Below are 25,070 nucleotides of genomic sequence, written 5' to 3'. Positions count from 1 at the left end.
AACTCCATAAAGGACTTGAAGATTTATCATCAATGATCACTGAGATGTGCTGCCATTGGGTGGCCAGGGGCTTGCCTGTGCCATTAGTTAGCTTCCTGTGCTGCCCCAGGGCATGTGAGTGGGATACTGGCAGGGCATGGGGGTCTTCTGTGGCTGCTTATTGGCTATGTATGTTGAGGTTTTTGGTAAAGTCACATCTTGGCAGTACTAGCATAAGCTATGCTGCTGGAGGGCTTAGGGATGAATGCGCTCAAACCCTTGCACACAACTCTTTCTGTGCCCATGTGGCAGGCATGCCAATGGAACTCTGGTGGTCAGCTCCCATTGTACCTTGCCATCAGGTGGCTACCATACCCCACACCATGGGGGTGTGCTGGCATAACTCTGGGATATGCTGGCATAACATTTAGCTTCCTAAGAACTTCCACTAGACCTCAGGATTGTGCTGTTGACTTTTTTTAGTCCATAAGAATTGGAAATGTATTCTTTGGGCACGCATTTCCAGTACCTTACATATATAAATCCAAAACAATTACTTAATTGTTTCAAATGTATTTTCACAGGGCATGCACAGAGGGTACAGGCAAACTGGGAAAGTGGTTCCACTTGGCATAGTCTGATGCAGATGAAAGACAATGGATCACATCTCCAGATTTATGGAGACAGTCAAGGGCATCTGGGTCATCTCATTTTCCCCTCTCACTTCATCCTCTTTCCCTTTCCTGAAAGTGCCCCTGGCCCCTCCCCTTTTCTGGCTTCCTTATCTCCTCTCTGCCCACCAGCCAACCTGCCTTTTCCCCTTACGATGAAGTGAGGCAAATTAGGTTAAGAATGTGTAACTGACTCAACTCAGTAAATTCCCACGGCAGAATAGGACTCAAGGTCAGAGGCATAGCTAGGAAAAATGGAGCCGGGGGCAAAATCTGATTTTTGTGCCCCCCCCCATATGGGCAGCCACCCTCCCCCACCACAACAAACAATGTATTTTGCACCAGGTCATGCCCCAACACACAAATCTGAACACACCCAGGGCTCCCTAGTTTAAACAACATTGAAAGTGATTATATTTTTTGAAGGGGGGGGGGTCCACCCTGAAACAGCATCACTTTTAATGTTGTTTAGACTAGAGAGTCCAGATTCTCCTTTTAAATCCACCTTAAAGGGAGACTCTGGGCTCCCTAGTTTAAACAACATTGCAAGCAATGCTGTTCGGGGGGGGGGGGGGTCCACCCTAGAACAGCATAATTTTCAATGTTGTTTAAACTAGGGAGCCCAGATTCTCCTCTTAATTCCCCCTAAAGGGAGAAGCTATCCCAAAACAGCATCACTTTCAATGTTGTTCAGACTAGAGAGCCCAGATTCTCCTAGAGAGTCCATATTCTTCTTTTAAATCCATCTTAAAGGGAGAATCTGGGCTCCCTAGTTTAAACAACATTTAAAGTGATGCTGTTTCAGTGTAGATTCCCCCCCCCCCCAACAGCGTCACTTTCAATGTTGGTTGTTGTGGGTTTTCCAGGCTGCATGGCCCTGGTCTGGTAGATCTTGTTCCTAACGTTTCGCCTGCATCTGTGGTTGGCATCTTCAGAGGTGCATCACAGAGAGAAGTCTATTATACACTGTGTCCAGACTTCTCTTATAACAAACTTCTCTGTGATACACCTCTGAAGATGCCAGCCACAGATGCAAGCGAAACGTTAGGAACAAGATCTACCAGACCACGGCCACACAGCCTGTAAAACCCACAACAACCAATTGAATCTGGTCATGAAAGCCTTCGACAATACTTTCAATGTTTTATAATCTAGGGAGCCCAGATTCTCCCTTTAAATCCATGCAGAAGTGAGTGGATTTAAAGAGAGAACCTGGGGAAAATTTGAGGGTCCCTGTCAGGGATCAATGTTTAAGCTAACAGCACCAACATTTTAGGCTATCTTCAGGAGACTCTCCTGATGATACCACCCAGGTTTGGTGAAGTTTGGTTCAGGGGGTCCAAAGTTATGGACCCTCAAAAGGGTAGCCCCTGTTATTAGCTCCCATTGGATACGGGATGGGGCACCCACTTTGGGGGTCCATAACTTTGGACCCCCTAAACCAAACTTCACAAAACCTGGGTGGTATCATCAGGAGACTGTCCTGATGACACCCGCCAAGTTTGGTGAAGTTTGGTTCAGGGGGCCCAATGTTATGTACCCTCAAAAGGGTAACCCCTATTATTAGCTCCCATTGGATGGGGGATGGGGCACCCACTTTGGGAGTCCATAACTTTGGACCCCCTGAACCAAACTTCACCAAACCTGGCTGGTATAATCAGGAGTGTCACCTGACAATAGCCTGAAATTTTGGAGCCACTAGCCTACAAACTGCACCCAAAGTAAACACACTAAACATGCAAAAAAAAACCCCAGAAATGAGCCCAATTTTTTTCTGCACCCCCATTGGTGAGCGCCTGGGACATTTGTCCCCAGATGTTCCTGTGGTAGCTACGCCTCTGCTCAAGGTCCCAGTCTGAAACTTTAAACTCTATGCCACATTGGCTGCTGTTGAACAGTAGCAAGTAGCCATGACTTGGTGAGTCATGCAAGTCAGGTGGTATCAAATCACCCAGTGGAAGAGATTTATACCCCAATGTATTTTACAGTGTTTTTGGATCTTTCTCCCAGTGCAGGGAATCCCCTTTGTTTTCAGAAATATCTGTTTTATATTAGTGTGGGTCCAATACATGGACCCGTAGTTGACTATAAGAAATATGATAAAACGATGCTCACCCTCCTCTGGATACCATCAAGTTGACTTTGACTTTGTAGGACACAAGAATCCCAAGAACTTCCTTGTCCATCCCAGGCCTCAGACTGAGAAGGGGGAGAATATTTAAAGACTGAGAAATTGAACATAAGAAAGCAAATAGACAATAGGTAGCAATGAAGAGGGAGGCCATTTCTCTCACATGGTACTAGAAGCCAGGTTTGTATCCTCATGCTTGAGTTTGCCATCCAGTGCCAGGCCACGCTTTTCACGGTTGTTGGATAAGGTAGGGGTCACAGAGTAGCTTTTGGAGAAAGTAGACTCGGCAGCCACAGTCTCACTAAAAAGAACAACCTGCTAAATTTTGATGCTAGTAGGATGATATATACCAAAACATCAGCTGATTATGCACAAGGTGTTTGCGGAGTAGTGAAGGCAAAAGATTTCTTGTATGGACATATTTCTTCTAGCCCTGCTTTCACTTTCCTCAAATCCAATTATAACACAGTTTTAATTTTGCTTTGCTGCCAGAGCAGGACAGACTTGCCCGTGGGCGCAGCTTTGCGTGGCCTCTTCTGCCCTCCGCCTGCAGCCTGCCTGCCTGCCTGCCTGGCCTCACCCACCCACTCCTTTGCCCTGCTTTGCAAGCTCCCCCCTCGCCCTCCTTCCCGTAGCCAACTACTTCCCACTTCTTGTCCTGCTGTATCATTTCTATCGCCTGCAGCCTCCCCACTCCTGCATATCTTTACATCTTTAGTTTTTTTTAAAAAAAATAGCCCTATTGATAGATTGATAAATCAATGCTAATACTTAAAAATGTAAAAATATCAAGGCTAATCAATCAGTCCAAACACCCAAGCTGCCCCTGCATCTGATCAACAAATTGGGGCGTCTCCAGCCTTGTGGTTTTATACACAAGCATTCAGTGATTCCAGACCACGCTGGGAAAAGCCCGTCGGTCCTGAGGTGTGGATTTACAGCACATCAGGAGATGGGCGACCCTGAACCTGGGGAGCTCAGCCAATGGCAGCGCATGTGGTCCTTCTGCAGTTTTGCAGTTTGAATGCCGCCATTACTCCCCCCTCACGCCCACCATAAAAGACAATCAGTGTTCAGACAAAGTGTACAGATGCTGTATTCGAGATTTTTCTTTAATAATTCACCTTCATAATGTTGATATATATATTTATATATCTACCTAGATTGGCAAATTGATATGCTGATCTATTGATAAGATTGAAGATAAAAATTAAAGATTATATTAAAATTTAAAGCATGCATGCGTGATAGAGAACCTGTGAAACATGCCCCCTCCCCCCGGACGCATGGAAAAAGCCAGCTGATGGTAATGCCTGCCCTGCTGAAAACAGGGCGGTACGCAATAATGCTGAAAGTGCCGCAAAACAAAGACTCCGCAGCCAATTCCCTTTCAAGTCACAGGAACCTGCTATGAGCAATCAACTATTGTAATTTTGACATTGGGTTTTTTTTTTTAAGGTTCCTATCAAACATGATTGTTTCCCACATGGAAATAACTTTTGTAGAAAATAACACGAACCTTGCATGTAGATTTTACATTGGCAATCCTGTCTAAGTGACTGTGATCTTTCTGAACTCATCCAAGAGAAACAACCAAATCCATTCAATCTGACTACCATTGAGAGATCTTGTAGAAAAGGCAGAAAGCTATTTTATTTAATTAATTTCAATAACATTTGTAATTTTTTCCTGCCAGTTTTTCAGAACTGTGTGTTTATGCGGTATCATTTCTTGGCATTGTTGAAGAGTGACTTGTATCCAGTCATCTCATTATGATGATAATTCCCCCTTTTCCACTGAAGACTTCCCCCTTCCTGAGGTTCTGCTCACACCTTAGAAACAAAATTTGGGAGTTTGCAAGAGGGACAAGCAAGTCCTATACTGTGGGTGACTCTCTCTCTGGATACAAACAATCAATGCAAAAGGGTAGGGAAAGTGCAATCACAGAGCAATCAAATAACCAAAGGCACTAAACCCCAGCTATACAATACTCACAACTGATATAGATGTTAACATTCAAGCCAGCCACAAGTATAAGCCCCTTCTGACATCTGAACAGAGTGTCTCAAAGTCAAGAGGGTACTACAGTCGCACTTTGGACTGCTATACCCTCCCAACTTTAAAACTGTCTCTTTGGATATTGGAAAGGGCTTATGTTTCACTTGAATGCTAACATCTATTAGCAATTTATTTATACTTGCATACCAATTGTGATTATTGCACAGCTGGGGTTTAATTCTCTCTGGATACAAGTCAGTGAGTGACCAAAGCTGAAATGAAATACATGTATGCCTTTTTGGATCAAACTATAGCTGCATTTGGAAAATATTTAACTTTGTCTTCTAATAAAGTCTCAAATATGAAGGAACCTAAGACTGACCTTTAACTTTTGAAAATCATTTCATTTCTTCTCTCCTTTTGACTCTGTCAAAATGCTTACCTGATCTCCTCAGAACACACAGTTTTTGTATATTTGTCCAGAGAATAGAGAACCACATCTGTGAGTTGCTCAACTGTGCAGAGAAAGAGAGGAAGGAAATAGCAATGACCCAGGAAGTCCACAAGATATTATAAACAGCAATTGTTTCTAAATTAATAAAGCCTGATCTTAGTGAAATGGTGACCCGTTATTTATTTATTTTATTTATTTATTATTTAAACTTTTATACCGCCCCATCCCCAAGGGGCTCTGGGCGGTGTACAACATGAATCTCAGTACAAAAAAATATGGTTAAAACCTTTAAAAACAGCAGTAGAATAATAAGAGGCGTCCAAATACCCTAATTTTAAATCCTCCCCTAAGAGGGAGGGAACGGCGAGTCCTATTAGATAGAAGGACTCAGGTGTTAAGAGCTGAAGAAGGGGGGGGCACCTTCAGCGGCTGGTCCCTCCAAAGGCCCGGCGGAACAGTTCCGTTTTACAGGCCCTGCGGAACTCCCCAAGGTCCCGCAGGGCCCGGATGGCTGGTGGAAGAGTGTTCCACCAGGCCAGGGCCAGAGCCGTAAAGGCCCTGGCCCGTGTGGAGGCCAGCCGCATCATTGAGGGGCCAGGGACCACCAAAAGATTGGCCTCAGCCGAGCGGAGAGGCCGTATAGGGACATATGGGGTGATGCGGTCTCGCAGGTACGAGGGTCCCAAGCCACGTAAGGCCTTAAAGGTCAGCACCAACACCTTGAAAATGATTCGGAACTCTACTGGGAGCCAATGCAGCTGGCGCAGCACAGGCTGGATGTGTTCCCAAATGGCGCTGCCTGTAAGCAACCGTGCCGCCGCATGTTGGACCAGTTTTAGTCTCCGAATCAGACGCAAGGGAAGGCCCGCGTAGAGCGAGTTACAATAGTCCAGTCTGGAGGTGACCGTTGCATGGACCACTGTGGCTAGGTCCGCTTGGGAGAGGAAGGGAGCCAACCGCCGGGCCTGACGAAGGTGGAAAAAAGCAACCCGGGTTATATGGGCCACCTGGGTCTCCATTGAAAAAGACGAATCCAGGTGGACCCCCAGGCTGCGAACGGAGGGGGTCGGCGCCAATGTGACCCCTCCCACACCGGCGGCTGGAAAATCCCGCCCCCTCCCTCGCGGCCAAGCCAAAGGATCTCCGTCTTCGATAGGTTCAGTTTTAACTTGCTCTGTCGCAACCAACCAGCAACCGCCTCCAGACAATGCTGTAGAGCCGCAGGGGTGGTGACTGCTCCCCTCTCCATCAACAGAATGAGCTGCGTGTCATCCGCATACTGATGACAAGCTAGCCCAAAACTCCGTACCAGCTGAGCAAGGGGCCGCATATAGATATTAAATAATAGCAGGGATAGTAATGCCCCCTGGGGTACACCGCAGTGAAGCGGGCACTTCCGGGAGGCCTGATCCCCACGCCTCACTTGCTGAGTCCAACCCCGGAGAAACGAGGCAATCCATTGAAGGACAGTGCCCCGCACTCCAGAGACAGCCAGGCTGTGGGTCAAAAGGTCGTGGTTGACCACATCAAACGCTGCGGTAAGATCAAGCAATACCAGCAGCGCCTATCCGCTTCGGTCAAGCTGTATACGAAGAGCTTTCTAGCTCTTAAGACAGCCTCTTTTCCATCTCATCTATCAAATAAATCCCTCCATTATTTTCCTCCAGCACGATGTTTCTCCTTTCAAATAAGTACTATTTGAATAAGCTTGACTTTAAGTTCTAGTATACAAATAAGCTTGACTTTAAGTTCTAGTCACCTGAAGATGTGGGCGAGCAATAGATTTGGAGTTTAGAGTAGAATCAGGACAAGACCACCAGCCTCCCCTGCACTGATGTTGAAAATAGCTGTACTGAGAATCACTACGTACAACAGCTAAACCACCACAGATTCAGATGAAAATGTCAGAAACCTTATCAGGAAATATGGGCATGAAGAATAAGAATGATATGCGGCGGGAGCTGAGTTCCAGGACCGGTTGAAGTAAGAAGCAAAAAGGGCCACTGGGTTTATTTAGTTATTTATTTATTTTATTAAATTTATAGACCGCCCTTCCCTGAAGGGTTATGTAGAACAAACGTATGGAATTACCTTCACCCACCATGAAAACAAATTAGTTACTTGGATTGCCAGGGTTTTGCTGTTCTTGTTCCCCCTCACCTGATATCTTAATTTTCTTTACAACTTTGCTGGTGGTATTGTTAATTTTGACATTAACTCCAATTGGATCTCCATGGTAATAAATCTGAAAAAAAGTGCATTATGGTCAAAACATACCGTTTCATGAGACACAACAGCCAAATGGGCTGTTTTGCAGCTTTTGTGGACCAGAACCAAAGATAAGGAAGGAGGAAGGAAGGAAGGAAAAAAGCAAAAAAGCAAAAAAGCAATGGGTCTGAGGAAAAGACTGAAGCACAAATCACAAGCAGAACGCTGTAATCTACACTAAACAAAGGAAGGATGGATGGATGGCCATGGGCTGAAAACGCTAATGGGCTCTAGAAGAAGCTGGTCATACACACAACTGACCTCCTTGTCCAGGGTTGCCTCAAGATGCAAGGGCTTGTCAGACATCATGAATTGCTTAGTGATCTCAGACTTTGGTGCAGGACCTGGGTTGACGGGTGCAAACTGGACCTTTCTTATCACCAACCGCACAGAATTCCTGCACAGAAAAAAATCATCTCCGCATGCTATATCTACACTGATAGACAGGCTCCAAGATGGTGGATCTTATTTTTATTTATTTATTTATTTATTTATTCGATTTGGTAAACCGCCCTACCCCCAAAAGGGCTCAGGGCGGTGCACAACAAACAACAATACAATAAAACAAATCGAATAACCCCAGTTAAAATACAAAACCTTAAAACTATAAAATTACGGCAGCAGTAGTAGCCTTCAATAAATAATTTGATTAATAATAGAAGAGGTCTGGCACCAACCCCAGTGATCAAACCCTGGGAAGGGAGGAAATTGGCAGATGGTCCAATAGATAGCCAGTGTGCAGGACAACACGAGGGGCGGGCTCAGCGGCTGGCTCCCTCAAAAGTAATTCCTTGGCTTTCCAAACAATTATTATCAGCAATCAGATACAAAGGAAGATTTATTCCAAAGAGTTAAGAGTCCAAAATGTTGTGAGATGCATTAGGCAGACTGGCTTGATAACAGCTTTAAATTTCCACTGAGAAGAACAAAATGTAGTTCAAAACACAATGGACTTCTTAACTTATATTTGCCTTTATACTCAGTTAGTGACTTTTTCCTATTATATGTGTTCTTGTTGACATAAATTAAATTTCTGCCTCCCCATTAATCCCAAAACACGGGGCTGACAACTTGGTCCATTGTGCACAACACAACTAAAATGTCTTGCAGACATTTTAAAAATAACCATTTTGCCTTTTTTTGTCCACATAGCATGGAGGAAAAAAGCATTTGAGGGAAAACAGTTCTTTTGTCTGCCTTTCTCTGGTCCCCCAGCTCTCACTTTCAGTTTCTTGAGCAGCTTGTGCTCGCCATTTTCTGCCGTATCAGGATTCTCTGTGCCACCTGCTATCTGCAGAATGTTCCCACCTGCTTGCAGATCCTCCATCTGCCATTTCAGTGTAAAGTACATGAAGAAAGTTAGTTGTGACTGCTGATTCTGTGCACATGTAGTTTTCCCTGTTTGTTGTTGTATTCAATACAATTATCTTCGAAGCTACACAGACTCAACATGAGAATCGGCGATGATTCTCATATTTTTGTAGGTTCAAAGATATCTCACTGAAGACAACAACAAAAAAGGAAAAACAACATGTACGCAGAATTGGCAGCCACAACTAACTTTATTCATGTACTTTACACACTGAAATGGCAGGCAGAGGAGCTGCAAACAGAGGAAACATCCGTTGGAACATTTTGCAAATGGCAGGCGGCACAGAGAATCCTGACACAGCAGAAAATGCTGCTCAGAAACCGGAAGTGAGAGCTGTAACAAGTAGGGGGGGAAGAATAAACATGTCCTGTTCTCTGCACTGCACAGCGACTTCAGGGGAAAAGTCACTAGTCTGGTGTTTTTGAAAAAATCTGTTTAGAGCAAAAAACAAAATGTCTTTCAAACCTTTTGAGGGAAAATCTGTGGTGAATTCCACTCCAAAACAACTTTTAAAAATGTCCTGAAGACATTGGACCAAAACATATACATGCATACCAGTATAGGATACACTTCTGAAACCTGATGACAAGGGTTCTAGTCTGCAAAAACTTCATGTCACAATAAATCTTAAGTAAATAAATCAGTAAGAAACCTATTTCAGCTTCCCCTTGTCCAATTACCTTTCACAAAAGCAATGGTAAATAGCTTATGCAGTGATGCTGGATGACAGGTACTCAGATCATTTGGCATACAAATGGTTTAAATAAATACATAAATATATTGCTGAAGGCTTTTATGGGTGGAATCAACTGGATGCTGTGGGTTTGTGACCATGGTCTGGTAGTTTTTATTCCTAATGGTTCACCTACATCTATGGCTGGCATTTTCAGAGGCATGTCACGGTAAGTTGGAGAAACACATCTTACCATGATATGCCTCTGAAGATGCCAGTTATAAATGTAAGATGAAGGTTAGGAGTAAAAACTACCAGATCACAGACATATCCTGGAAAATCCACAACAGCCAAACAAATAAATAATCTTCCCATTACAATAATTTAAATGTACCTCCTACAAAGAAAAGAAAAATTAAAATCCTCCAATCACAATGGTACCATAAGAGACTCTAGCCCAGGGGTCCCCAAACTTTTTAAACAGGGGGCCAGTTCACTGTCCCTCAGACTGTTGGAGGGCCGGACTAAAAAAAACTATGAACAAATTCCTATGCACAAATGATTGTAAAATGTTTGATTTCACCTTTCAGCCTTTCTGTCATGGTCTATTTTTAGAACAGTGACCAAAGTATGTCAAGTACAGGGTGGGCTCCAAATATTGTTGGGGAGGCTGTGGAATACCTTCCCCTGTAAAAAAAAAAAAGCCAGGAACTTTCCCCAATGAAGCATTCCATCTAACCCAGGATCAGGTATCTTCCTGGGTTCTTTCCTCCCTAGCAGCCAGCGAGCGATTCGCCAGCCTGGCTGATGCCAATGGGAGTGAGGCGGAACAGAAAGCCTGAGAGCAACACATGGAGTAGCTGAGAGGGAAGGATGGAGCAGGCGTTGCCACATGTAAGGTTTCCAACTCTGGGTCAGAAAATTCATGGAGATTTTGGGGTGCCATCATGTAACTGCAATCAACAGCCGTTGGGGCTGGTTCCTCCTCTCCCTCGAGCCCCCACTGCACATGAATGGAGCCATCGCCGCCATGCCTGGCGGGCCGGATAAATGCCTTCAGGGGGTCACATTTGGCCCCCGGGCAGTAGTTTGGGGACCCCTGCTCTAGCCAATAGCATCAATCTACAGGTACCTCATGAAGGATCAAGAGTCTGTGACCCGTTCACCTTCTAAAAGACAGGTAAAACAGGACGCATGAAAAGCATCCCCTAAGCCCCACCATTTTGTAGTTGTTTCTGCTCCCAAACTTTTTCTTCAAGGGAAAGCACAGTATTTCTTCATACCCTTCCTTCCCCATATCATCTGCCTGCTGGCTTCACAGTCCTTGGACTTCCTAGCTAGAGATGGCTTTGCTTTCTTTATTTAAACTCTCTCTCCCTGCTGCCCTGATTCAGATCCTCTGAAGATGCCAGCCACAGATGCAGGTGAAACGTCAGGAGAGAATGCTGCTAGAACACGGCCATACAGCCCAGAAACCACACAGCACCCCAGTGATTCTGGCCGTGAAAGCCTTCGACAATACATTAAACCCTACAAATGTTCTTTTCACCTTGGGAGCATTTTTTCTCTGGAACAGCTACGAGGGAACATAACTGGCCATTAGTTTTAATTAACTGCAATTAGAAACCTCTTTATTGGTTTATTTCAAGTAAATGCTATCATTGAACAAGTCTTGTGTTGCTATCTACCTACATTTCTTTATGCACACACACAACATTTTCATATCATTTGTACCCCACCTTTCTTCCCAATCAGTACCCAAAGCAGCTTATATGACTTCCCTGTCCTCCATTTTATCCTCACAACAATCCTATGTTATAGTTTTGGCTGAGAGTGTGTGATGGGATCACCCAGCAAGGTTCCATCGCAGAGTGAAAGTCTAACCTACATCCCACTACTATGATGTAGTGATGACGGCTCTGAGTCCATGCTGAAGGCATTTTAGAAGTATTTGTAGTTCTTTTAAAATGTCTGAAAGGACCCTATCTGGATTGGGTGCACAGCTCAATGGCCTCCGGAGCTCTTGTCCCCACCCAGTGCCTTCTCAAGTGTGAAAACAGGACTGTTTCTATGCTCAAAAATTTCCAAGGGGTTCATATGACCACTGCCCAATGTACTGAATTTAGGTCAGGGCCTTGAAACAATTTTTAGAAGAACTACAACATGGGATGAACCTGTAACCGGTGTCCCTTGTACGCTGGCTCTTAGCCAAGACAATAAAGTTACTTTCTGCTGAAGTATCTTTCCTTACCCTGTTCTCCCCCACAGAGAATATTAAGCTACAGCTGAAGCTTTGTATATAATAGACTTAAAAGATCAAACATATAGGTCTTGCATGTATGGTGATACTCCTGTGTGAATTCCCTAACTCTGGGTCTGTTTTGAATAGCCAACCAACACAACTATTTTAAGTTAACAAACATTTAATGTTGATTCAGAAGTTCATGAATGACAAGGCACCAGAAATTTTGTTATGAAATGTGGAAATGAGGTTTACCTCTTATGTATTTTCTCTTCCAAGTTTTCAGCACAAAATCCTTTAACCTCAAAGTCCACACCACAGGCCTGAGGAAAACACATAAGAATAAAGGTTATAAATGTCTACAGACTAATTGTTCCCTATGTAATAACTACTCCGAAGAACCTGCAATCTATATCTATAAACGCGAAATACCACTGACTGACTCACTGACTCATCAAAAGAACTCAAAAACCACCAAACCTGCAAAGTTGGAATTTGGCCACCGGTTCATTATGTGGTTTAGGTGCTCACTAAGAAAGGATTTTTCAAAATATTCAGTTTTACTCAAGTTATTACACATTTACTGTTTTAACTGCTCATCTCTGGACATCTGCGCGAACATTCTAAGGGCAAACCAGCCCCTCAGTCCACAGACATGCTGCACGAACATTCTAAGAGTGACAGTTAAACACCACCAGCTTCATGTCCTTCACCATGGTGCACCACTCTAACACCGCCTTCCACAACACATGTGAACCTATTTGAAAACAAACCCATCAGTCCACAGACAGGCGTTGAGGAAATATGCTGCATGTCACTGACCCCAAAGTTCACAAACAGGCTGCAAAAAAGTATGCTGAATGTCACCCCGAAGTTAACAGACAGGCTGTGAAAAAGTACTCCTCCACCCACCCTCACGTTAACAACACCACTATAGCCAAATACTATCAAAATAGATTACAAACCACACTATCACCTTGGACTACTAAACATTTGTCGGGTTTTGCATATGGACATCAGATTGATTACTGTGGAGACAAGTTTATTGCTCTCGGCCTCCGATCACCCTGTTCTTGGTGTAGTGGAGTGCTCTGAAGTGGTGGGATGAGGTCCCCAGGAGGAAGTGATGCTGCAGTGGCGGTACAGTCCAGCTCCCTGCCCTTAAACCCTACCCTGAACCTCTTCACAGCCTTCTCACTCATCAGCATCCAATGGCAGAACACTTCCTTTCTGCATCCCAAAAATACAACGGCTGCTTCCACAGGACGTCTTTTGGAGCCCACCAGGTGAAAGAGAGCAATAACACATTGCATTAGAAAAAGACAACTACAGGAAGCTGCTGCAAAATAATGTGAAAACAAACCCATCAGTCCACAGACAGGCTGTGAAGAAATATGCTGCATGTCACCCCAAAATTCACAAACAGGCTGTAAAGAAGTATGCTGAATGTCACCCTGAAATTCATAGAGAGCCTGTGATGAAGTATGCGTAGCGAAGCACGGATGACCTGCTAGTTATACATATGCTAATCTTGAGGATAAGATGGGTAGGAGAATTTGAGTCCAGATAACTAGCAAGATTAAGCCTCTCTAAGGCACCAGCTGTTCTATGAACAGTGGTCCAGAAAGCAAATAGTCAAACTTCTGGCTTTTACTTGTGTTAGATTCAATCCTTCTCCTCTGTCAGTCACAAGAACTTCAGGTGCATACAAGGGTTTGGGGGATCTTGAAGAATTCTCAGTGCTCTCACCAAATGACACTTTATGGGATTTGGACAATGAGTATGTTAATGCAGTTAATTAGTGTCCATTTGGGGTGAATATCTGCCTAGAATCTCAGAAGCCTGGATCGTAAAAAAAAAATTAAGGTCATTTCACTAAGTCCCACACCATGGTGTGGTGGTTAAGAGCAGTAGACTCAAATCTGGATAATGGGGTTTGATTTCCCAGTCCTCCACAAGAGCAGCGGACTCTAATGTGAAGAACCAAATTTGATTCCCTGTTCCTACACAAGAAGCCTGTTGGGTGACCTTGGGCCAGTCACAGTTTCTTTGTTTCAGCCCCACCTACTTCACAAGATGTCTGCTGTGGGGAGAGGAAGGAAAGATGATTGTAAGTGACTGAGACTCCTTGGCCCCTTCCCCACTGAGAAAATGAATCTAGATAGAACCAGGCTTGTAAAGAATTGGCACCTTTTCATCATGGTTTCATGCTCCCCACCGCAGCTTGAGCCCACCAAACTATCCTGTTTCGAGCAACACAGCAGCAATGCAGGAATCCCCACTATTGCGTGATAGAATGCGCAATCTGCTCAGGGGCTATCTTGATTGACTGTTGCATTGTGTTGGGGCGTCCCAATGCAAGAAAAAAGAAAAGGCAGCTGCAAACTTCAGTCTTTATTTTGTTCCCCTGGGAGGGGAGTCATTAAGTTCAAGCATGAGCCCCCCCCCCCCAAGTCCGCCAGGGGATAATTGCAGCACAGCTCCCACTGAGGTCTGTTTGTAAACGCCGCTGCCTGGAGTGTGGCTGGTTGGTGCAGGGAGCTCACCGGCTGGCTGCGCTCCCGCTCTCCCTCCCAATTGGATGGGAGGCTCCACGTCACTCCCAATGGCGGAAGATTCAACCCCCGACCCTCCCCACCACTCCCCTCCAATCTGGATTCATCACGGTGTTCTCAAAAAGGTCTACTTCCATTCAGGTCCAGGAAAACCCCATGATAGGGTGGACAAGGAGCGCCAGAACCATGATTGGGAGGAAAGCAGTGAAGAGTTTTGCACCAAACCTGGATATTTCGCATGATTATGACGGGTTTAATCGTCAGCGGGGATTCGACCCTTAAAGGTAGAGAAAAGCAGGGTACAAAACCTCCTCCTTTTAACAGGAAGAATTCCCTTCCCCTTGAGTGCCCCTGCCCTGCATGCGTGATCTCATCCCACCTCCCGATCGGATGAGAGCACAAGAAAAGCACAGACTGATGCACAAGAAAAGCACTGATAGTTGGGGCCCAGTTTTGAGAGCAGCAAGTTCTGCAGTTCTGTACCTGATGGGAAAATGCTGCAGTTGAACCAGAGCAGTGACCCAAGCACAGAGGAAGAAAGGAGGTCTCCTTCTGGACTCAGATGAGCCTTTAACGACTTTTTAAAATTTATTGCGGCTGTCATATCAACAGTTCTCTTCCCTGTGACATAGATTAAGAATTATTGCTTTAGCCCAAGGAAGCTAAACTGTGGAATTCTCCTGAGGCACGGTCTCAGGATTGGCTCTATAAAGGAGAAGCTGTGCCTCCCTCCCTTCCTAAATGATCATTTTATTTAGAAAATGTATACACAGGCTTTTTTTTACCACTCTGACCTAAATGGTCCAGGCTAGCTTCATCTCATCAGATCTCAGAAGCGAAGCAAGGCCACCAGCCCTGGCAAGAACTTGGATGGCAGACCACCAAGGAAGCCCAGAGGTAGGCAACGGCAAACCTCCCCGAAGGCCTCTGGCCTTGAAAACCCCATCAGGGGTTGCCATAATTCAGCAGTGACTGGACAGTACTTTATTCAGACACACGTGTGTATTTCAAAGTGGCTCACAAAATAAAAATCAAATCAAGAACAAAAACAAATCAAAACCAAATTGTAACATGTATATGCAGCATTAAGCATTAGGAATAGGAGAAAAGCTATATGAACAAACCAGGAGCATAAAAACATTAAAAATGGCATGAAAAGATAGATCCCCTCAATTAACAGTCCATGCCTAATGGAACTGAGAGAAGGCGAGTCACGGGGGTGTCAGCATTCCAAAGGAGTGGCACTCTTGTAAAGTAAAAGCTACTTCAATCAAGCAGGATGATGTTCATAATTCTGTGTGACCTCTTAAGAAAATCCAGAAGCCTACTTGCTTTGGCTGTTTTTTGTATTTTTTAAAAATGTGCCTTGTAATTGTACTGTGTGCAAATGCACGGGCTTAATATTTGGAAATAGTAGTAGACAAGCCTTTATCAACATTCCAAGTATTTGGAAATATACTGACTATAATGTGATTTTAATGACTGTAATGAGATTTAAAGTATTGTGAGTTTTAAGGTGAGCATGTAAATTGTTCAACTGCAATCACCCCAAGCCCATGTGGGAGTATAGTGGTTAAACGTGGTGGACTTTAATCTGGAGAACCGGATTTTCTATTTTTATGTTTTATTTAAAAAATAATATTTATACCCCGCTCATTCCCAGCCAGAACCAGGAATGGGTGGCTTACAACAAGGTTAAAACATAGTACTAACAACATAAAACCAGTAGTGTAGCGCACACGGGGCGAGGGGGCGTGACGCCCTGGGTGGAACTGCGGTGGGCCGTGGAGGGGGCATGGCGGGGAGGTTCTGGGGCGTTCCGGGGGCATTCTGGGGCGGGGGTGCTGCAACAGCGCCCCAGCCACTGTTTCCCCTCACTCCGCCTCTGCATAAAACAGATTTGACATTGAAACCTAAAATTCATGATGGTGCCCTATACAAAGTACCCAGCCTAAGAAACATTCCATCCTTTACCATGTCATAAGTCATTTCTATTTACCAGGAGGGGAGGGGAGGGGGTGTGCAAATTAAAGTGCACCAGGTAAGCAAGACCGGTTTATCAGTTGGATCTAATGGATTTGTGGATGGCCTCAGCCAAAGGCCTGGTGGAACATCTCTGTTCTGCAGGCCTGATAAAGATCCTGCAGGGCCTAGTCTCGGCTGACGAAGAATTCCATCAGCCTGGAGCCACAGCTGTAAAGGCCCTGGCTCTGGTCAAGGCCAACCAAATGTCCTTGGGGTCAGGGACCACCAGAAGGTTATTGCTGGAGGATCGTATATGATTTCCCACTCCTCCACATGAGCGGCAGACTCTTGTGTAGTGAACTGGATTTGTTTCCCTGGGTTTGATTCCCCACCAGGTTCGATTTCCCATTCTTCCTCATCTCTCCAGGCAAGAGCACAGACTGCAGAGCTTGGGAATAGGCCCTCATCTCTCTCAGAGAGGAAAGAGAGAATTGTTTGTTTTGTGCATGTTTGTGTGTGTGTTTTGCAAGACCACAGGCAGGGACGTAGGTATAGATTTTTATGGGGGGGGGGGTCAGAGGGCAGGGCCAGCCCCCCATCCATCCCTGGGGGCATGGCCATACCTCCCCAAGCCCCACCCCCAGCCTCAGTGCTTATAAAAGCAGCTCTCCGAGGCCAAGGATGGCAGACTCCCCTGCCCTGCCCTGCCCTGCCCTGCCCTGCCCTGCCCTGCCCTGCCCTGCCCTGCCCTGCCCTGCCCTGCCCTGCCCTGCCCTGCCCTGCCCTGCCCTGCCCTCCCCCACCCCCCACCAGCTGGGCTCCCAGCAGGCAGCTGGAAGCCCCTTCTGCCCTCCCCTCTGGGCAGAGGCATAGCTAGGGAAAATGTAGCCCGGTGCAAAATCTGAGTTTTGTGCCCCCCCTCATGGGCGGCCACTTTGATGCTGGAATCCATCCCAAACAGCATCACTTTCAATGGTGTTTAAACTAGAGAGCCCAAATTCTCCTTTTAAATCCACCTTAAAGGGTCCCCAGTTAAAACAACATTAAAAGTGATGCTGTTTTGGGGTGGATTCTCCCCACCCTGAAACAGCATCACTTTCAATGTTTAAACTGGGGACCTCAGATTCTCCCTTTAAATCCATGTAGAAGGGGGTGGATTTAAAAGGAGAATCTGGGGAAATTTTGGGGGGTGCCTGCTGTCAGGAGTGCAATTGTTAAGCTAGCAGCACCAAAATTTCAGTGTATCTTTAGGAGGCTCCCCTGATGATACCACCCAGGTTTGGTGAAGTTTAGTTCAGGGGGTCCAAAGTTATGGACCATCAAAGATGTAGCCCCCATCTTCTATTAGCTCCTATTTGGGAGTCCATAGATTTGGAACCCCTGGACCAAACTTCACAAAACCTAGGTGGTATCAGTAAGAGACTCTCCTGATGATACCTCCCAAGTTTAGTGAAGTTTGGTTTAGGGTGTCCAAAGTTATGCGTAGCCCCCATCTTCTATTAGCTCCCATTGGAAACAATGGAGGATGGGGGCACCCCCTTTGGGAGTCCATAACTTTGGACCCCCTGAACCAAACCTCACCAAACCTTGGTAGTATCATCAGGAGAGTCTGCCAACAAATCCGTGAAATTTTGATGTTGCTAGCCTAAAAATGCGCCCCCTGCAGGCCAAAAACCACAAAACACTAAAAAATACAAAAAACACACAAACGGGGGCGGCGCTTCGGACATGCAATGGAGAGGTTTGAACCCGAGAAACCCCCCCTTACCTACCTCCTTGACCACAGGCCTCTGTGTCACTTGGCTAAGATCATTTAAATGGAAACAAGACTTAAACAAGGCAGACAATATTTACCTTGCCAGTATCATTGGGCCCTGGCTGGAGAGTGACAGAACAGGGCAAATTGGTTGCCATCTAAGAACACAAAACAAACAAATAAATAAATAGCAGAATGTATTGCAGTAAACGGAGAGAGCATGCATCTTATCCACTAGCCTCTAACTTCAGTCAGAACTGGCTTTATGATTAAGTATACATGATTTTAATGTGGTGACTTTCAAACTTTCTACCATGTTCAACACCAACATGTCAAATGGGGAGCCCCTGTATATTCCATCAGGTACTACAGATGTTGGCACACAAAAACCTTTGGATCAATCCACCAGGATTCCCTGGAACACAGTTTGGAAGGTACTGATATATTATCCCTGTTTCCACTTGGAGCAGCAATTGCACCTGTAACATGAGGGCGGTGCAGAAATTCATGTTCTGAGAAGTCACTCTGGACAACAGAATCAACAAACATACACACCCAGACGTCAATACTCAGGCTATTCCCAAACTGCCAACAGGAGACAGGCTACGACAGGGGTCGGCAACCCTTAGCACCCAAAGAGCCATTTGGCCCCGCCCTCCCCAAGCCCCGCCTTCAGCCAAGCAGGCGAGATAGACAGCGGTGGCGACGCCAACAACGGCAAGTTGCACTTGGGATGTGGCGAGTGCGCCTCCTTCCCCGCCCCCTCCTTCCTTCCTCCGGCGTCCTTTCCTCTCCTTCCCAGGTGCCAGGAGTGGGCAGGGAAGGAGGCGCGCTCACCACATCCCAAGTGCAACTTGACGTTGTTGGCATCGCTGCTGTGGAGCCGCAGTACGAGGACGAAAGAGCTGCATGTGGCTCCAGAGCTGCAGGTTTCTGACCCCTGGGCTAAGAGGATGAAGATAGCAGCAAATGGCAGGACCACCAGGGACATGACTGATGCTCTGATGTTGTTCAATTATTGATCCATTTATGTATTGATTGATTTTTAAGATCCTGGGTATTGTGTGGATTTAGCTGTGTCTTTGTTAATGCTGCTGTGTAGGTTTTTGAAGTTATGTAGCCCGCATTATCAAGTCGCCATCTGGAATTGGCTTATTTAGCCATATGAATTTATTATCGTTATTATGTATTTTGTTATATTGTTGCAATGTATTGTTTATTGTGTTGTTAGCTGCTCTGAGTGGGGATAGGGCAGGGTACAAATACAATTGAAATGAAATGAAAAAAATTATTTAAAATTTTGGTCTTTCAGCTAACCAAATGTTGCTTTTTAACTGATTAACTGATTTTTTAATTACTCTTAATTGCATGTCACAAAAACTAACACCATGCTTAAAGCAAGGTTGCATGTTTCTTGATCTGAACTCTTGGGATTTTTGGGAGGGAGTCTTGAGTGCAGTTCACATAGTCCCCAAGTTCTTTATAAGGACAATGGGTAAATTCAGTGGTGAGATTCAAATAATTTAACAACCAGTTCCGGTGGTGAAATTCAACTAATTTAACAACTGGTTGTTTACAAGCTCCATTTCAACAACAAGTTTTGCCGAAGTGGTGTGAACCTGCTGAATCCCACCACTGGGTAAATTCCAGCCAATCCAGTTAATGTGAAAAATGTACTTTCCACCACAGAGGAGTTTGATAGAAACAACTTCTCCTTCTTCTGAAGGATGGAAGATCACACCATCTACAGTTACCAAATTTCTCAAGCCTTCAGAGTACTGGCCAGAAAATGAAATGAATGATTCCTGGTTCCATGCTAGGAACTGTATTTGGCTGAGTGGCACCACAGCGGTATAGTCCCAATACAAACATTATAGTTACTGCATTTATAGAATTGATCTTGGGTTTTTTTGTTTTCCAATGTTATTACTAGTTTTGCTAATAGCAACTTTCACTTGAATACTGGAAGTTCAGGCTTTCTGACGCACCATGTAGAAAAGGAAATTTTCTCCAGGTTCCTTCCCATCCCTGTTCAGGTGGCCTTTGGCTAGAAGTAATTAATCAGTTCTGGTGCCAATCCCTTCTAATCAAAGGGTGAGATGGAGCAGCATATACAGACCTCCGAGGTAGACCACGGCATGCACAGGCGGCACAAACACCTGGTGATGATGTTCTTGATGATGTGGCTCTTGCGGGGGGGGGGGTGAGGACACCAGGGGATGAGGCCGCCATGCAGCCTGTGCAGCTCTTTGGTCATCTGGAAAGGGGCTGACCAGCACACGGTGGGTACTAGTGATGGCTCCAAGGGCGGGGCTGGATGTCCATGGAAAAATCAAATTCGTTGTAGCTCCCATGTTGCTAAAGTCTGAGAACAACTGCTCTTTTGAATAAATCAAAACTTGCAACCTCGTTGTGGTGGGTTTTCCGGGGGGCTGTGTGGCCGTGGTCTGGTGGATCTTGTGTAAGTGTGTAACAGACTTCCCTCTTTGCTGCACCTCTGAAGATGCCTGCCACAGATGCAGGTGAATTGTTAGGAACAAGATCCACCAGACCGCGGCCACACAGCCCCCCGGAAAACCCACCACAACCAGTTGGATCCAGCAGTGAAAGCCTTTGACAATACTTTCAACCTTGTTTTACCACTGTGGTCCTATGGCCGTGGTGGCGAACCTATGGCACTCCAGATGTTCATGGACTACAATTCCCATCAGCCCCTGCCAGGGGCTGATGGGAATTGTAGTCCATGTACATCTGGAGTGCCATAGGTTCGCCACCACTGTCCTATGGGAATTTTTTAAAATTTAAAACAAAAACAACAGAAATCAAACCTTTGAGCCTAAAAAGAAATGAAAAAGTTGCAGGGTAGTAGGGAGAGTGTGTGATGATACAGCGAGTCTTCCCTACCTCAAAAGTGAAGGCATAGGCATTCTCTCCCAGCTTTTTCTGCAGCTTTTCTTGCAATGAAGTGAAGGTCTTTGGTGCCTGGTCTGGCACAGGAGGGAAAATCTGTTTGCTGAGGACATAGATGTCCTTTCTGAATGTCAGCCCAATGACATCTAGGTCATCTCGGCCATAGCGAAAGGCACAAGTGAGGGTCACAAAGACTAGGCCACCGCCAAGTGGAAATAACGTAGTAGGACAGAGAGGAAGAGGGAGGTGGGCAGAGAAAATACAGGACATTGGGAAGATGGTGAATGTGAAGAGATAAGGGAGAGAAAGGAAAGAAAAAAGTGGTGAGTTTAGGATTAAAAGTTTCTTAATTCAGACATCAGAGTAATATTGTCATGATGGAATAGTGTGCAAGGTGGTTAACAGAGCCATCCCAAGCAGATCCCATTAAATTCAGTGTACCCTGCTTAGGATAGCATTTCAAGATTTTGGATTCAAACATCATCACAAGCAATCATTGGACAAGTACTATCTAAGCCGCGCATATAGTCTACCTTGCAGACTTTTTAAGGTCACTGAAATCTGAAAGGTCACTGAAATCTATTTATTCTATTTTATGCTTATAGGTAACTTAAGTATCAGAAGGAGAAATTGTGCTGTTTGATTCTTCTGTTTGGGTTAAGTCCAAGGGATCCAAATTTATGGGATACTTTCCTAAATATTCACATTTTCATAATAAATATTGATATATCTGTTTTTCAAACCTTTTCTATCCTTGAGGTACTCTGGATCGATCAAGACAATCCCATCTGCAAAGAAATATGAGCAGATCAGGTAAAGAAACAAAACAGAGAACCAGTATAATGTGTATTGGACTTGTACTATTGAGAGCTGTTTTCAATTCCCAAGTCAGCCATGAAGCTCACTAGATGTCCTCAAACCAACAACATGAACAGGCATGAATCCATGCAGCTGTATGATACTCAGACCCTTGCTCTATTATTTTCATAACCCACATTTCTTGATCAGACTCAGCCTTACAATCTATAGAACAGTGATGGAGAACCTTTTCGAGACCGAGTGCCCAAACTGCAACCCAAAACCCACTTATTTATCGCAAAGTGCCAACACGGGAATTTAACCTGCATACTGAGGTTTTGGTTTAGGAAAAATGGTTGGCTGCAAGGCACGCGTTACACGGGAGGAAGCTTAGTGATAGTCAGTGGCTTTGCTTTGAAGCAGGGGTCTTCAAACTATAGCCCTCCAGATGTTCATGGACTACAATTCCCATCAGCCCCTGCCAGCATGGCCAAGTGGTAGGGCTCATGGGAATTGTAGTCTATAATTTCTGGAGAACCCTGAACTGACCCCTGCTTTGAAGCAACTGCTTTGAAGCAACCACTTCAAACGGGTGAATCACAACCCTAGGAGGGTTTACTCAGAAGCAAGCACCCCCACATGACAAACTCTGTGCGCGCGTGCCCACAGAGAGGGCTCTGAGTGCCACCTCTGGCACCCGTGCCATAGGTTCGCCACCACTGCTATAGAACAATGCACTAAAACAGCTTGTCATCTAATAAATAATGTCATAGGACTAGAATTACAAAATTATAATAAACACAAACAAAAAACACATGGTATCATACCATAAACGTTGCAGAAAATGGAATTTTAAAAGTAGAAAATGTAGCGAGAGAAAGATAATGCATTCACCAAACAGTAGTACAGTGGATTTGATTTAAATTACTATTCAAGTTGATTTCTTTACATTATTTATAGTCTGCTTTTTCCCACTGAGACTCAAGGTGAATTACACTAGTCAATACAATCCAAAATCTGGAACCAAGCAGAGATTGAAACAGAGAAGCAAAGAAATGAACAATGCACAAATTACATAGCAGAAACCTATTTACAGCTACTGAGAGTACAAACTATACAAACTATGGTATAGCTTACAGTCTCTAAGGCCCCTTCTGCAGAATAATGCACTTTCACAATTGTTTGAAAGTGGATTTTGCTATTCCGCACAGCTGCAAAGTGCATTGAAAGTGGCTTGAAAGTGCATTATTCTGCATGTATGGAAAGGGCCTTACTCTTTACCCTGAGTCTATTTCTGGATTATTTCATTACCATATGGTCCTATTTCCTGTGCAGAAAGTCCCCTTAAATAATCCAGTCTTGACTAGTTTGTAACTCTGCCATTGCCGGTCCCAAGCCTGGATGTGAAAGGAGGGTTGAGCATCAGGCTAGCAACTGGTCCCCGTAAAACCTCACTTGCTATGGAAACAACAAAAAGAACTTCAAGCATTTCTTGTAAACCAGGTGGGAGTTCAGCTTCACATAATGTGACAGTGTCAGAGCAAACTGCCCCTGGGGTCTGGTACCTGATGCCAGAAACAATCTTCTATGTCAAAAATATTACAAGAGTACAAACCCTACACCAAAGTGGCTGACTTGCCCAACTCCGATGGGTATTTGATTACTGGCTGGACATTCTAGATGTCAGTGAGGTCAGGTGGACAACAAACAGCTGGATCAACAGCAATGGCAAGACCATCTTGTATGCGGGTCACAAAGATTGGCATGAATGTGGGGTCAGCCTTATCCTGAGCAAACAAGCTGAAAAAGCACTCATTGGATGGCAACCCATCAACAACCAGATCATCACAACCCATTTTGCTCATGGACATGCCAAAGCAACTGTTGTACAGGCCTATGCTGCAACGGACAGCGCAGATGAAGCAATAAAGAATGAATTTTACAAACAGCTTCAAGATGTTTTTGCGAAAATCCCAAATCACGTCCTAAAGCTCCTGATTTGTGATTTCAATTCCCAATTAGGTGACAGCCAACAAGGATTCGAGAATGTGATTGGAGCTCACACATCCTCTGCTCAGCTCAGTGACAATGGTGAGCAATTGCTGTCATTCTGTGCACACATATTTCCAACATTGTAGAATCCACAAGAAGACTTGGCAGTCACCTGGTGGACAAACCTTCAATGAAATCTTCTTAATCTGTATCAGCCAGAAGTGGAGGCCAGCAATGCATGATGCAGGGGTCTATGGAAAAGGTAGATGTTGGATCAGACCATTATCTATCAGAGCAGAAATCAAGCTCAACCTCTGGAACGTAGAAAATACCATACCAAAGAAACCACTCGCAGTAGAGAAAAGGACCCTGCCATTGCCACCATCTTGGAACTGCATAATCGCTTCAACCTTTTCAGGGAAATGGCAGACTTAGAAGACCTCTGGCATAGCTTTAGAGACACCTCCGGCTATCCCTCCATTCCTGGCAGCGGCCATCTGTTTCACTTTCAGGAAGTCTGGATGGCAAACCACGTGGACAGGTGGACAAAAGACATCATCAGTGTTGGCTATGTCATAGTTCAAAACGATCCCCAGGCAATGTTTCCTAAATTACACAATTCTGCATGGACCCAATATCCTGAGATAAGGAGGTAAAACATCCTGGTTCAGCCATGACTTCTGCATGGCTTCCGGGTCTAACTTGGGCCCGCCCCGCGAGATTAGGGACACCATCACAGAATGTGCCCAAAAGACTATTGGGAGACACTGAGGGTGATGGAAAGAACATGGAAGCTGACGGATGAAAGAAAAGCCATAAAACTGAAATGGGAGCAAGCTAAAGGCACAGATGAAATGGAAGAAAAAAGCCAAAGGTATACAGAGCTTGACCAACTTGTTAAGAAAGGCTTCTGAAAAGACAAGAAGGATTGGCTGGGACGGAAAGGCACAGAAGCACAAAAAGCAACTGGCCAAAATGATCGCCAAACCCTCTACCAATGAACTGACTGGAACCAGCTCTAATGTTCTAATTAGGGACAAGAATGGAAAGCTCTTAACCACCCAAAATGAGCAGAATAAAATGTGAATTGAACACTTTCGAGAAACTGGCAACCAACCAGGCCTGACCAGCACATTTGACCGGTTCAGAAGATGCCCAAGAGAAACTTGAGGTGATTATGTACGGCCCCAGTTTAGTTTCATTTTCCACGCCAACTTTGCCGTGCATGCACGAACTATTTCGTTTCCCTGTGTGTGAACCCGGGAATGAGGAGGGGGTCTCTGCCACCGACCCCAGCCCCCAACTT

General features: G+C 44.9%; 1 protein-coding gene across 3 annotated transcripts in view; it reads right to left on the bottom strand.

Moving 5' to 3' along the window:
* ARR3 (arrestin 3) overlaps positions 1 to 25,070 on the bottom strand; it is a 54,179-nt gene that overhangs the window by 14,072 nt on the left and 15,037 nt on the right. For 2 of the 3 annotated variants that reach the window (XM_048482751.1, XM_048482752.1), the window contains 9 exons: positions 21,718 to 21,762; positions 20,969 to 21,168; positions 18,163 to 18,222; positions 12,044 to 12,111; positions 7,763 to 7,898; positions 7,394 to 7,478; positions 5,222 to 5,294; positions 2,945 to 3,082; positions 2,766 to 2,849 (listed from right to left, as the gene is read on the bottom strand). In XM_048482751.1, the coding sequence (XP_048338708.1) occupies positions 2,766 to 2,849; positions 2,945 to 3,082; positions 5,222 to 5,294; positions 7,394 to 7,478; positions 7,763 to 7,898; positions 12,044 to 12,111; positions 18,163 to 18,222; positions 20,969 to 21,168; positions 21,718 to 21,762 (889 nt within the window). The remainder of the gene's footprint in view (positions 1 to 2,765; positions 2,850 to 2,944; positions 3,083 to 5,221; positions 5,295 to 7,393; positions 7,479 to 7,762; positions 7,899 to 12,043; positions 12,112 to 18,162; positions 18,223 to 20,968; positions 21,169 to 21,717; positions 21,763 to 25,070) is intronic. The other variant, XM_048482753.1, reaches the window with a different exon arrangement.

Source organism: Sphaerodactylus townsendi, unplaced genomic scaffold (assembly GCF_021028975.2).
Source record: "Sphaerodactylus townsendi isolate TG3544 unplaced genomic scaffold, MPM_Stown_v2.3 scaffold_21, whole genome shotgun sequence".
NCBI lineage: Eukaryota > Metazoa > Chordata > Lepidosauria > Squamata > Sphaerodactylidae > Sphaerodactylus > Sphaerodactylus townsendi.
This window is presented reverse-complemented; position numbering and strand designations above follow the sequence as displayed.